This window comes from Protopterus annectens, chromosome 14.part0 (genome assembly GCF_019279795.1).
Source record: "Protopterus annectens isolate FY-2018-M chromosome 14.part0, PAN1.0, whole genome shotgun sequence".
Classification (NCBI taxonomy): Eukaryota; Metazoa; Chordata; order Ceratodontiformes; family Protopteridae; genus Protopterus; species Protopterus annectens.
In genome coordinates, this window is record NC_056748.1 from 593,220,707 (window position 1) to 593,234,117 (window position 13,411).

At 37.2% G+C, this 13,411-nt stretch overlaps 1 protein-coding gene across 1 annotated transcript in view; it reads left to right on the top strand.

Annotated features, from left to right (window-relative positions):
- The window catches only part of TCERG1L (transcription elongation regulator 1 like), a 2,969,407-nt gene that overhangs the window by 691,335 nt on the left and 2,264,661 nt on the right, over positions 1–13,411 (top strand). The window contains exon 5 of the mRNA XM_044056336.1: positions 8,389–8,586. Within this exon, the coding sequence (XP_043912271.1) occupies positions 8,389–8,586 (198 nt within the window). The remainder of the gene's footprint in view (positions 1–8,388; positions 8,587–13,411) is intronic.

Sequence of the window (13,411 nt, forward strand, 5' to 3'; positions counted from 1 at the left end):
CCCTCGCAGGACTATCACTCAACTCACAAAGTAACACAAGTTCAAAACTATACGCAACCAACAAAAATTTAGTAAAGAGGTATTTAATGAATCTCAAAGTTGTAGACTGGTCCATCCTAAAAAGACTTCCCCTTAATGATGCAATATGACATTTTCACACCACCTTCCTAAGCATTCTTAACTCTATAGCCCCTCACCGAACAAAAAGAATAAAAAAATAACTATGCCTCATAGCTCACCAAATCATGTAAAATTCTAATGAAAGACAGGGACAAAGCATGGATTGCCTGGCTAAAGAATACAAACAACACAAATCTTCAGTTATTCAGACAACTCCGCAATCAAACAAAAAGACAAATATTGCGTGACAAAAGAACATACTATTCTTACATTCAAGATAACACAAAAGAAACCCTAAAAATTCTGGTCCTCTGTAATGTCACTAGTCAACCCAGGAAATAAAAGTAAACCCAACTCATCTACCCCACCACTTCTAATAATACCCCCAAATACTAAACTCCACACACCCCACAGATTACAGAGACGAACACAATGAACCCATCACTCATAACCAAAAAACAAACAATCCCCAGCTTACTTTTCAGCCCATCCCTTTATCTCAAATAAAAAAAAAAAGACTCTCAAAAACTGAAACCTTGCTCAACACCAGCAGACAGCCAACCACTGGAATACCTAAAGGTTGCCGCAGAAGCAATTGCATCCCCTTTTAGCATCTTAATTAACAGATCCATAGCTGAATCACATGACCCTCACCTATGGAAAAGATCACACATTATGCCTTTACATAAGGGGGTGACTCCAATGACAAACTTTCATCCTTTTCTAATCTTGCCCCTCCTCTCTAAGATTCTAGAAAAATGAGTTCACCTACAACTTCTCCACCATCTTACACACAACCTTTCTCACACTCAACATGACGTTCGCCTGCACCCAGTGTCTCAATAGCCTTATCGTCTTTCCTGGACTCTATCAAAAACGCCTGTGATACTGGCAAACTAGTATCTGCAGTATTTCTACATTTGACATTGTATCTCACCCCAAACTCCTAAAAGAGCTTTCCAACATTGGTCGAGCATCTTTCTCACTTCAGTGGTTTTCTGTCTACCTAGCTGACAGGGCTCAATCACCACATATCACATCCCCCCAAAGATGTACCTCAAGGATCCAATCTATCCTTGGCTCATTACTTTTAATGTCTTCATCAAAATTATACATATATCTTCCTGTGAAGGCACTCTAATCCAATATGCAGATGACTCCACTATCATCTGCATATCACACATGTTAACTCACCTACAACACATAACACAACAAGCTTTGTCTACCATAGAAACATGGGTATCCAGTGCTGAACTCCTACTGAACCAAAAAAATGAAGATCCCTATTTTCACCCACAAACTCCAGACCTCTAAGAAAACAAATTTCAAGTGAACTGGTTCAGCATACCAAACTACTAAGTGCCACAACGATAATCTCAAGTTTGTCCAGCACATACAAAACAGTATCAAAAAACCCACCAAAAACTAGGCATGCTATACAGGAATAAAAACTTCCTCAGAGCAGCAACCAAAATTATCCTGGCCAAAATCTACCTCTTGCTCTCACTGTTATGTGGGGCCCCAATTCTAACTAACTTACAGGCCTCCCTAAGAAAAAACTAGAAAGCTACTGTAACACTGCCAAATTTGCCATAAATGCAACCCCTCTAACTCATCACCATGAAACCCTACATTCCCTAAGATGGCTTGCACTCCCCCTACACCTCCAATACGTACAACTTACTACAGTATACAAAATTATCCACAACCCACTAGCTTGTCCTTCTCTTAGTGCATTAATCATCTTTTATATTCCACATAAACATCTCAAGTCTGAAAACAAACATCTCTTCACAACTTATAAATCCGAGAAAACCCCAGGCCTAAGCCTGTACTTGTCCTGCTCTTTGGCAAAACTATATAACTCCCTTCCTTTAACTATCAAAACTGATACTAACCTGCACTTCTTCAAAACCTGTATAAAATAATACTTTAACAAATCTTGAATTTGCTCATGCATGAGCCCAGGCTAAGGTACTCTCATTCCATTTTCTACTGGTACTCTCTGTCTTTCCCCTAGTAACTTTCCCTACCCTCCTTCTTCTAGACATAGTCCATTCAGGATACACTTGTATCCTTTCTACATCTATTCCTACTTTTCCCTCTATCAAATCCTACTCTTCTCTACTCATACTATCCAAAGCCATCACCAATATAATCTGTTACCATATTTCATGTCGACTAGAATATTATTAATTATTATAATCATCTATTATATAGTGCTGCATCTTTCTATTATCAGGCTTTCCATATAATTTATGCTTGGACACTATGACTTTATGTCTGTTGAGTTTTTATTCTGACAAACTAATGTGCAGTTTTTCAAATTTTGTGCTTGAATGTTATAACTTTATTATGTCTGTCTAGTTTTTCACTCTATTAACCTTATGTAACTGGAGCTTTTCTCCCCAGGCCTCCACTGAAAATGGGTACGTCATAACCCAGTCAGACTTTCCCAGTAGACAAATGCCAGATAAATAAATTGAATTGAATTAAAATAAATAAAATATGGCTATTTATCGTAGTAGTAAAAAAGAATGAATGCACTTAATATCCACAGGCACAACTTTGAAAATGCCAACACACCAGTATGGCTGTGCCTAGAAGTAGCCTTGGTTCCTGCAAAATTTCAAAATAAAAATACAAACATCATTTTTTCCAGGGGATCAAGACCACCTCATCTCCTGCTAAGTATATATGCTAGCTCAGAGGCAACTCCAACACAGGGAAAGGTCATATTCCCCAACTCAGGAATTGTGCAATCTCACACACCTGCTGACAGCTGCTAAGTTGATCATAAGTGGTCAATTAAACAACTGTCAAGAAAAATGCACTCCACAAACTACAGTAATCTCATAAATAGAAATGTGTGTGTGTGTATACACACACACACATATATATATATATATATATATATATATATATATATATATATATATATATATATATATCCCTCTATTTTTCAAACTTTTTTATACGAGAAGGAAATTGATGAAGGAAGTAGGGAAGAGGGTGTAACAGAGAGGATTAGACAATGAGGAAAGTGAACAAGAGTTTCAGCAGTGCTCATCCTATAAAACTGTGTGCAGTACTGAGCTCACGTATAGTCTTAGAAATATGGTGGTGCTGCAGTAGCGTTGTCGCCTCACAGTAAGACGTTGTCCAGTTCAATTCTCAGCTAGAGTGTCTTCTGCGTGGAGACATACGTGAATGGGCATAACTTTGCTGAAGGTTGTGCGTCAGGGCTGGCAACTCACCACATAAAAATCAACTGCCAATCATTAGCGGACCGGAGTTCCGCTGTGGCGACCCCCTAACCAGGAAAAGCCAAAAGACACAACAACAACTAGAGAAAAATGGCTAGAAACAAGAGAAAAAATAACCAAATTGTGCTTTATTGCATAACATCCAGTAAAATAAATATGTACTGGACCTTGAAGGATTATTTCTATGAATGCATGTTGTTGTTGTTGTCTTTCAGCTTTTCACGGTTAGGGTTCGCCACAGCAGAACTCCGGTCCGCTAATGATTGGCAGTAGATTTTCACTAACGCCGAGGTGCCAGCTCGACATTTAACCTTCAACAAAGGCACTCCCATTTACACATGTCTTTCGAACACCCACCCAACCATGGGGAGGACATGCAGACTCCACACAGAAGGCACTCCCCACACTCCAGCCGAGAACCGAACGGGAGAACCTCTTGCTGTGAGGCAACAATGCTACTGCTGCACTACCGCGGAAGTCTATGTCTATGAAAGCATAAATTTTCTAATAAATGCAGTGTTCAGTTTAAGACAGAAATTATTTCATAGCATGCTACTTTTGTAAGACCATCACTATTTCCAGACTTCGTGATGCATGTACAAGATGGCTGACTAGAGTTCACCACCACACCCTAGATAGAGTGGGGGATAGGGGGCAAATTGACAACTGAATGACCTGCATACAACTTATTGCTGGCTGAAGTATTCAAATATGAAGTAAAAAAATTATTAATAAATACATAGCAGTCATTCTACACTGTTGGCAATTTACATTTAGTGTACAATGGCCTAATGTGCTGTTTAATAAGTGTATCATATTTGGTTAAAATAACAAAAAAAACATGTACAGCTGTGCATACACAGAAATGACAAGTAAACAACTGCACATCTCTTTTATTGTTCTTTCTGTAGTTAAACAGATCAGTTATAATAGAAAACAAGCCCAAAGAAGGCTTTATAGGCTCACTGAGGCTCCTTGTCAGAATGCAAACATTATTCATGCTTATGAAATCAATATTTAGGATTAAGCAAAGCATTCCTTAGCAAATAAAATTAAAGGAGTATATCATTTTTAAAGAAATCATTCAGATAAACATAATCAAAGTAGGCTGGCAGAAATAGTCTGATATCAATAATCTTTCCAGAACAGTCCATATCAGTGCCATGTTGCAGAATGTTCTTACTGTAAATTGTAATGCCATTTCATATCTTACACCTGCTTATTAGATGTGTGGTAAGCATTGTCAATAAAGTATTTAGTGATACAAGAGCAAATTATGAATCCAGTTATTGTCTCCATTTTATGTTTCTTTTCACCCTCCCATTTAATTATGTATTACTTTGTTTTTCTGTTTCTGATTCTCTTCCATGTAAGTCTTCTTTTTCCACAGGTCCACATGTCCCAGGAACAGACCAACCACACTCCTTCCAGGTCAGGGAACATTCATGATCACCATCTGCCTGTCAGGGGATGTCATCTCAGGACTAGGGAGATGTCACCTGTCCTGTGAATACCCTGATGTGGTGCAGCCTGAAAAGCCATGAATGTCATGAGCTTCAGGACCCAGTTGAGGATGTGGTGGAGCTGGCAGAGGAGATGCACTTTCAGCCCATTCAAGACCTTCTTCAGTTGGTGTGAGACTCACTGGCCCAGTCAACACCAACCACTGAGCCACATAAGGCCTCCTCTCCCACATCACTGGGGGCTTCCATATTATAACCATTAACGAGTAGAAGCATTTAATGTCCCCTAGATTGGGATGGACATTACTGAAATTCATCTTCACCTGCATTATTGCATAATGCTACCCAATACACCCTCTTCCTATTTCATTCACCTACTTCTCTCTTTTATAAAAAAATATTTGAAAAATATATTGAGAAAACAGGTAAGGCTAAAAGCACTGCTTGACCTCTCAAACAAAGAAATGGTAAAAGCAAACGAGTCAACTTGGTGGTCACTAAAACACTATCACAGCTGGTTTATACTTAAAAGGGTACAAACATTTTTGTGTGTTCTTTGAAGTATAAGTCAGCCATGTTCTAGTGACCACCAAAACCAAGCATTTACTTTTAAAGTTTCTTTATTTGAAAAAATATCTCACCCCTGTTCCAAAAATGTATCACAACTCTTCTCCCACCTATTGCAGTATACCTCTCTTGATGTCTCCCTTCTGTGTGACCCTTTGTAATGTCTTTCTATTTTCCATCTTTCTTATCTTCCCCTTTCATGCTTTTCTATGAAACAATCAAGGTGACTTCATAAGGACATCCATATAGTCGATACAAAAAAAAAATGTTTTTAATCATTTTAAAAAGCCACACAAAACAAGATGATTGCCTTAACTGGCCACCATTAGTTCAAGGGGACTTGCTTACTGCCATGCTGATTCCCCATCTTCTGGCCATATCTGAAGTATGTGGTGACTTTACACATTAACTTATTAATTCCCATTTAACTAAATTATTTTTCCCATTTTTAAGCAGTTATAGAAAGTGAGAATTTTTTTGCACTGGCTTTCGTATTTTATCTAGTCTTCAAACATAGTAGATGTAGCAAGCTTTCTGCACAGCTATCACTTTACTAGTGCAAACATTGAGACAATGAATACCACTCAATGTCTGAATGTCTGAAACACTGTTAGGGAAATGATTGTGCTTTTATCAAAAACGAAAGGGGATGATGTGCCATATATAAAAATGATAGCATTTTATTTTAGTAAATCTTTCAATCCATTTTTTCATAAATTTGAATGTTTTTTTGGAAAAGTAACATCATTTGATATATATATATATATATATATATATATATATATATATAAATATATATACACACACACACACATATATATATATATATATATATATATATATATATATATATATATATATACACTATATACACATACAGACACACACATCTATATGTACACATGCACACCCATACGCACAAACGCATGCACACACACACACAGGGAAAGGCACCTTGCCACTTAAACACCTTGACTGATTGACTGACTGCTTGATTGTTTGATTTGTACTGCACATTTCAATGAAGCCTACTACCATGTTCTCTTGTAAATGCGTTATGACAAATACTTAATTTGTTTAGATGGGAAAAGTGAGAGAATGAGCAGTAACAGTGTTATACCACAAGAAAACTTATTGTACTGTGGTCTTCCGTATTAATAAACATTTGTGTTAGTAGTGAAGAAGTGTATGACAAGTATTCCACTGTAGAACAGTGATTGTAATAATTCATATGATGCACTTTAACAATGTGTGGCAAAGGCCCAAAAATAGGGACAATGTTTAAATATTGCTCTTACAAACTTAGAAAGTTGATAGAATAACAGGTTTTGTATTATCATAGAGATGCTGCTGTACAATGACATTCTTGTCACATAGCCTTTATAAAGCACTTTGCATTCTGCAAGTGTAAAGAGATATTATAAAAATATATTTAATGTGGGGTGGCTGCGGTGGTACAGAGGTTAGTGTTGTCATCTCACAACAAGAGGTTCTCGGCTGGGATGCTTTCTGTGTGGAGCCTGCATGTCCACCCGCATACTTCTCAACTGTACAGATTTTCACAGACTATCCAGATTTTTGCCTCATATTCCTGGTCTATTTTTCATAAAATTGTAGTTTTCTGGCAAATCTTTAAAGACTGAAGTTAGAAAATAATGACATTCATTTGAGTTTCAGACTTCATAACCTTCAGAAAATTTATGATAATACAAAACCTGTTATTCTATCAACTTTCTAAGTTTGTAAGAGCAATATTTAAACATTGTCCCTATTTTTGGGCCTTTGCCACACTTTTATTTATTGCTTTGTCCAGACTTTTGCTGTAAGAGATTTAGAGGTATGGTTCACCCTGCAGTTGCTTGGGTTTCCTCCTGGTGCTCCAGTTTCCGTAGGTGGAATGGACACTCTAGTTGGCCATAGGTGAGTGTATGTGTGTGAATGAGTGGTACAGATAAACTACTGCGGCAGGACTAGTCAACCAGCAGTATAAACCTTGGCTCGAAATTATTATCACTATTGAAAGTGACACCCTGACCCCATGTGCAACATGGGAAAAGGGATTCAGGATGGATGGATGGATCTATGAATGGCTGGATGGATACAACATTGTATCTTCTTTGTTTATCCTTGTTGCCTTTTATCCAAAGTACTAAGTCAGAGTAGGAAAATAAAACCTGAATTGACAAGAAATACTGAATTTTAAATTTGTCAAAATCAGATTAATATGAGCAAAATATCAACGTAATGATATATGTGACCGGAAATTAATTAAATAGTTAAATTAAACATACCAAACAATGTGGTTTGTATGTATAATTCTCCACAATTATATTTTCACATTAGTATACTTAGACTTCTAAAAGCATAATTTCAAGACTTTAAATACTGTGACCGAAAACTGATGGCCAATAGAATAAAAAAATGCATTAACAATTATGTTAAGGAAACAGACATTTGCTAAAATGTTTAAATTGTAGAACAATACTCACAAGTGACTTTATTAAAAGTCATAAAAATATTATAATGGTATTTAAGAAATAAATTGTTTCAAATACATTTTCCTTTATACACTACTCAAAATGAACCACTTCATTTGGCTTAGGTAGACAATAAGCATTTACGTTTTTACTATTTTCTGGACTCTCCATTGCAATAAACATTTGAAATCTCTGCCTTTGGAATGTTTGTAAATACTTCTGTTATACCATACATTTTAAACACCCTAATTTCACTCCATATCATGTAATATTTAAGCGCTCATATGATAGTTCTCTTAATTGCCATTGTTACTATTTTAATGTTACTGAATAATGGCATTATGGACAAAAAAAGGAAAAAAGTCGTACAGAGATTTCTGAAACTGGAATTTTAGAAGTTAGTTGTTAAACATCTGAACTATGTTTTTTTTCTCCTCACAGATGGTTACCTGAATCTTAGAATATCTGACATACAGTATGCTTCTTTCTTTACAGTTGGGCGCCCAAATGGCCTGAAGCCAGTCAGCAGTTATCAGAAACTTGCTTTAGCAGCAGCATCTACAACTGCAGTCGCACCTTCTCTGACAGTGCCACTTGAATCGTCTCAGGGACCATATGTAACCAGTCCTCACCCTTGCCACTTCTTCACATTGTCTCCTGTTAAAATACCTTTCCTGACGTCTCCATTTCCAGGTAATCATATTACTGGTTACTTTTGTTTTTCTTTCATTCTATTTAATTTCCAACTCAAAGATTTCCTTTTACAACAATGTTACTTTTAAGGTTATTTTTTCTGATTTTCAGTCATCTCACATTTTGCAGTTTGTGCGAGTTTGTAAAAATAAAATATAACATGTTTATGCCTGCTCTTTGGGAATGAGTAGAGAATATAATGCTGATCCATTTAAACTTGAATTCAGCAAAGTTGTAGGAATATTATCTTGCAGCATTTATGAGTTAATACTTGCCCTCGCTGTGCATTTTTTTTTCCTTTACTGAGATATTCTGGTCAGTATTTAAAGTCATGTGTTTAAGGATACTAATGCTAGAATATGCATGTTCTTCCACATTAAAATGTCACGGACTGATGTTTTCTATGCTATATTTGGAGGAAAAGGTAATCAGTTTGTATTTTCTCTGTTGTGCATGTATCTTCTGTTTAGGCTCTGAGCCAAGCAAAAATGATGTTAAGTTAATTTGTTTCACAGCTGCATGAGCTGTCAGAATTTTAACTTCTTGGCTAACATTATGAAAAAAGAATACATCTATAAATTAGCATTAAAATCTAAAGACTGTTAAATATTTTTTTTTAATTTAATCACATTTTCTGAAACATTAATTATTTCTTTTTACTGCCCCACTAAGTTTATACACAATAATGCAAGCTGATGGGGGCTTAAATACTATTTCCTTAAGTAGAGTCCTATATGCTACATGGTTTATTTTTCAATTAATTTCTTACAACAGCATAAATGTTGTGCTCTGACTCTAATCATGTGTTCCATGCACATTCTGTACATGCTCTGTCTGCCCATATCTAATATGTGCCTTCTTTATTTACATCTGTAAAAGGTCATCACGTTTCTAGCCTTATATGCTACCATGGTACACAAATTTGAGTTTATGCTCTACTAACAATGTATTTCAGTCAAAGTCCCGATTTATGTTTACTAGAAATCCTATGGACACTTTCTGGTATTTCAGTTGTATGATACGCAGTGCCAGGAGTTAACAACTGTCAGCATATACTCTTTGGCTAAAACCAGGAACTAAAGGCAATGAGGTTATCCCACCAGGGTACAGCATCCTCAGACTAGACCGTAAGTCTAGGAAAGGTGGGGGAGTAGTAGTACTGTTTAAAAATGCACTAGGTGTCACATTAGCCCCCCCCAACAACCCCCCTTGTTCAATAATGCTGAAGTTCTCATTATCAAACGACAGCTGAACAAAATTAAATCTATATTCAGCACCTGTGTTTACATCCCCCCAGGCAAAAATGCAAATACCCTAGAGAACTTCTGCCAATGGCTATCTAATACGTACCCCCATAAAACTATACTGTTAGGAGATGTTAATATTGACTGGAACAATTGTTCCTCTGAATCTCCCACAACCCATGTTAACCTTCATGGCTATACCCAACTGATATCCTCACCCACCAGAATAAATAGACCCTACAACAAAGGTAATATCCTGGACTGGATTCTTATCAACAATCACCCAGACCTGTATAACACGGGTACCCTCCCAGATGATATGTGACCACTTACTCACTCACATCATTAAGCATAAAGTAGATAACCACCACTAAGTTCTATATAAATCTATCAGAAACAACAAGAACTTCAACACCAATGATTTTCAGAATGAACTCAAAGAATGCAATTGGGTCATCCTAAAATATCTTCCACTGGATGATGCTGCAGCCTATTTTAATTCTAAATTCCTCGCCATTCTAGATTCCCATGCTTCTGCCTGCACCCTTAGAGCCAAAACTAAGACTGCCCCCTGGCTCTCTAAAGTAACCAAAACCAAAATCATAGCAAGAAATAAGAAATAAAGCATGGGACAAATGGCGTACCTCAAACGTCCCAGTCGACCATATTAAATTCCAGCAGCTGAGGAATGATACTAAGAAAGCCATATCATCAGACAAAAAAAACTTCTATCAACACCTTCAACAAAAACATCAGAACAAGCCTCAAAAGTTTTGGGCAGGAATAAACAAACTGCTCCACCCTGGACAAACAACCACTCCCACCCCATCAGATTGTAACCTAAAAACTCCAGAGGAAACTGCAAATGACTTTAACAGTTTTCTTTACTAAGACCATCCAATCACTAGCTAGCCAACTGTCTCCCAGTAGTTCCATTCGGGATTCCCCCTCTTCCACTACTCCACTCTCTTTTAACTTCCAGCCTGTATCTACATCAACCATTGGATCTCTAACTAACAAACTAAAACCCACTACCCTAAGCAGCTGATCTCCTCCCACCAGAATATCTACAGAAAAGTGCAGATGCCATTACATACCCTATTTCTATTATTATAAATCCACCTTGTCCGAACCCACCATCCCCTCTATCTGGAAGGTTTCCCACGTTATTCCCCTCCATAAAGGAGGGAACTCATTAGACCTCTCAAACTACAGACCAACAGCCATACTATCACCACTGGCCAAAATAATGGAAAAATGCGTCCATAACCAATTAATGCACTATCTCACCCAGAATAAACTACTGGCCAACTCTCAGCATGGCTTTAGGCCACACCACAGCACCACCTCAGCCCTTCTATCCTTCTCTAACTCTATCAACCTCAACCGAAGCAATAAACTTACCTCAGCTCTCTTCCTAGATCTCTCTAAGGGCTTTGATATGGTCAACCACCCACTGCTTATCCATAACCTAAAGAAACTGTCACTAAACAACTGTGCAATTAAATGGTTCCAATCTTATCTGTCTGAAAGACAACAAGCAGTTTTATGGCAGAATACACTATCCACTCATCTACCCATCACACTAGGAGTCCCCCAAGGCTCCATATACTAGGACCACTTGTCTTCTCAGTCTTTATCAATGACCTACTCACCATCACTCCGAAGGCCACCTGCATCCAGTATTCGGACGACTCCACTCTAACCTGCGCAGCCTCCTTCTCAACTAAGCTTATGACCCTAACCCAGAATACTTTCAATGATGTAGAAAAAGGGTTTGCAAACCATCAGCTTATATTAAACCCCAACAAAACTAAGCTCCACTAAGATCCAACAATGGCACAATTATATAACCTGATGCTCACACCAATCTCCTAGGGGTCACAGTCAATACCCTAAAATATGATACCCATGTCAGTCAGACCATCAAAACCATCAACAAAAAACTGGGCTCCCTCTATAGGATCAAACCTTTCCTCACTCCAGTTGCAAGAACTATCGCTCGCTCCCACTTACTATTTACCCTTCTCTATGCCTCCCCCCTTTTCACTAACTTGAATAAAACCACTCTTACAAAACTTGCTAGCTGTTACAACCATATTGCTAGATCTGCTACAGGTACAACCTCTAGGACCCACTATTACATTAACTTAACTCAACTAGGTTGGCTTGAATGGACTAGTCTTCTCCAATATAACCAACTTATAATAGCCCACAAAGTTCTAAACCACCCCGATAAGACACCAGCACTAAATAAGATCATTAATCCATACAGCAACCTGAGGTCACTGCGCTGTGCTGACAAACTGCTGGTTCAAACAACCAAAAGCATAAATGTGGCTGGGGACTCTATTTGCCAAATCTGTAAGCAAAACTTGGAACTCTCTACCTGATGAACTTACTCTCCAGCCCTCTTTAACCCAGTTCAAAAAAAGCCTCAAACTCCACTTCCAAATACACTGGCAATGTCCCTGTTCATACCCTGGCTAACTCCCACCCACTGGTCTTGGATACCTTTGCCTTATCAAATCAGTCATTTGATTCTAAAATGTATCTGACCTTTCAAATCGGCCATTTGATTTTAAAATGTATCTGACTTTTCTTTGTGGCATATCCAGAGCTTATTAAGGGATTAAGCCCTTATCTGTGATAAACACTGTGTGAAACCTAGATGCCTTATCTAATTGTGTCAACAATGTTCTTATAAATGTTTGTAACCTTACTGAAGACTGTATACTACATTAATATGTAAATGTTTCTAATGTAATGTAATCTACTAACTTGGAGATTTTCTCCCCGGCCTCCTCTGAAAATGGACATATAGTCTGACTTTCCCAGTAAACAAATTTAAAATAAAAAATAAAATAAAATTTGCTTCCTCATTGCTGAAATACTTGCATTAAATTATCCCATATTAAGAAAGTATTAGTCATAAAGTATGTTGATGTGCAATTAGAAGAGATGAATTTAAGACTGTCATGACAATGGCATTGAGATATAGACCATTATCTTACTATTTCAATGCTATACTTGAAGGAATGCAACCCATGTTAATGAAAGCTGTTTTCAATCACTATTTTGAATCTTCTGTGTAGGCAGTTATTTATTAGGCGCTCACTGATAAATATCCCTCCATATTCATGTGATGTCAGAGTTCTGGAATATTTAGAATCTATGAATCGTTTTAGGTAGCTGTCTCACATAAGGAAGTTCCATTTTTTGTCAGTTATGGATACATCTACAAAACTTAATATAAATGAAGATTTTAAATAAAAAGCAAGAATTTCTTTGCATTTGGTTATATAGGGTATTTGTGAACTCATGCCCCTGAAACATAAGACCCACACCAAGCTTATAACAGCAATCAACATTATTGTAAATAATCAGTTTTACAAATGACCGTAACCACAAAGACCAATAATCATGAAATAACAGGAGGTGTGAACCACAATTGACCTGCTACATCATTAGCAGTAGGTGTATAACACTACTTAAGTACACAAACCCTCCAGTAAGTAACATAACCTTACATGCTCAATGAAATGCCATAGATCAGTGTTATCACCTCCATCTATTCACAC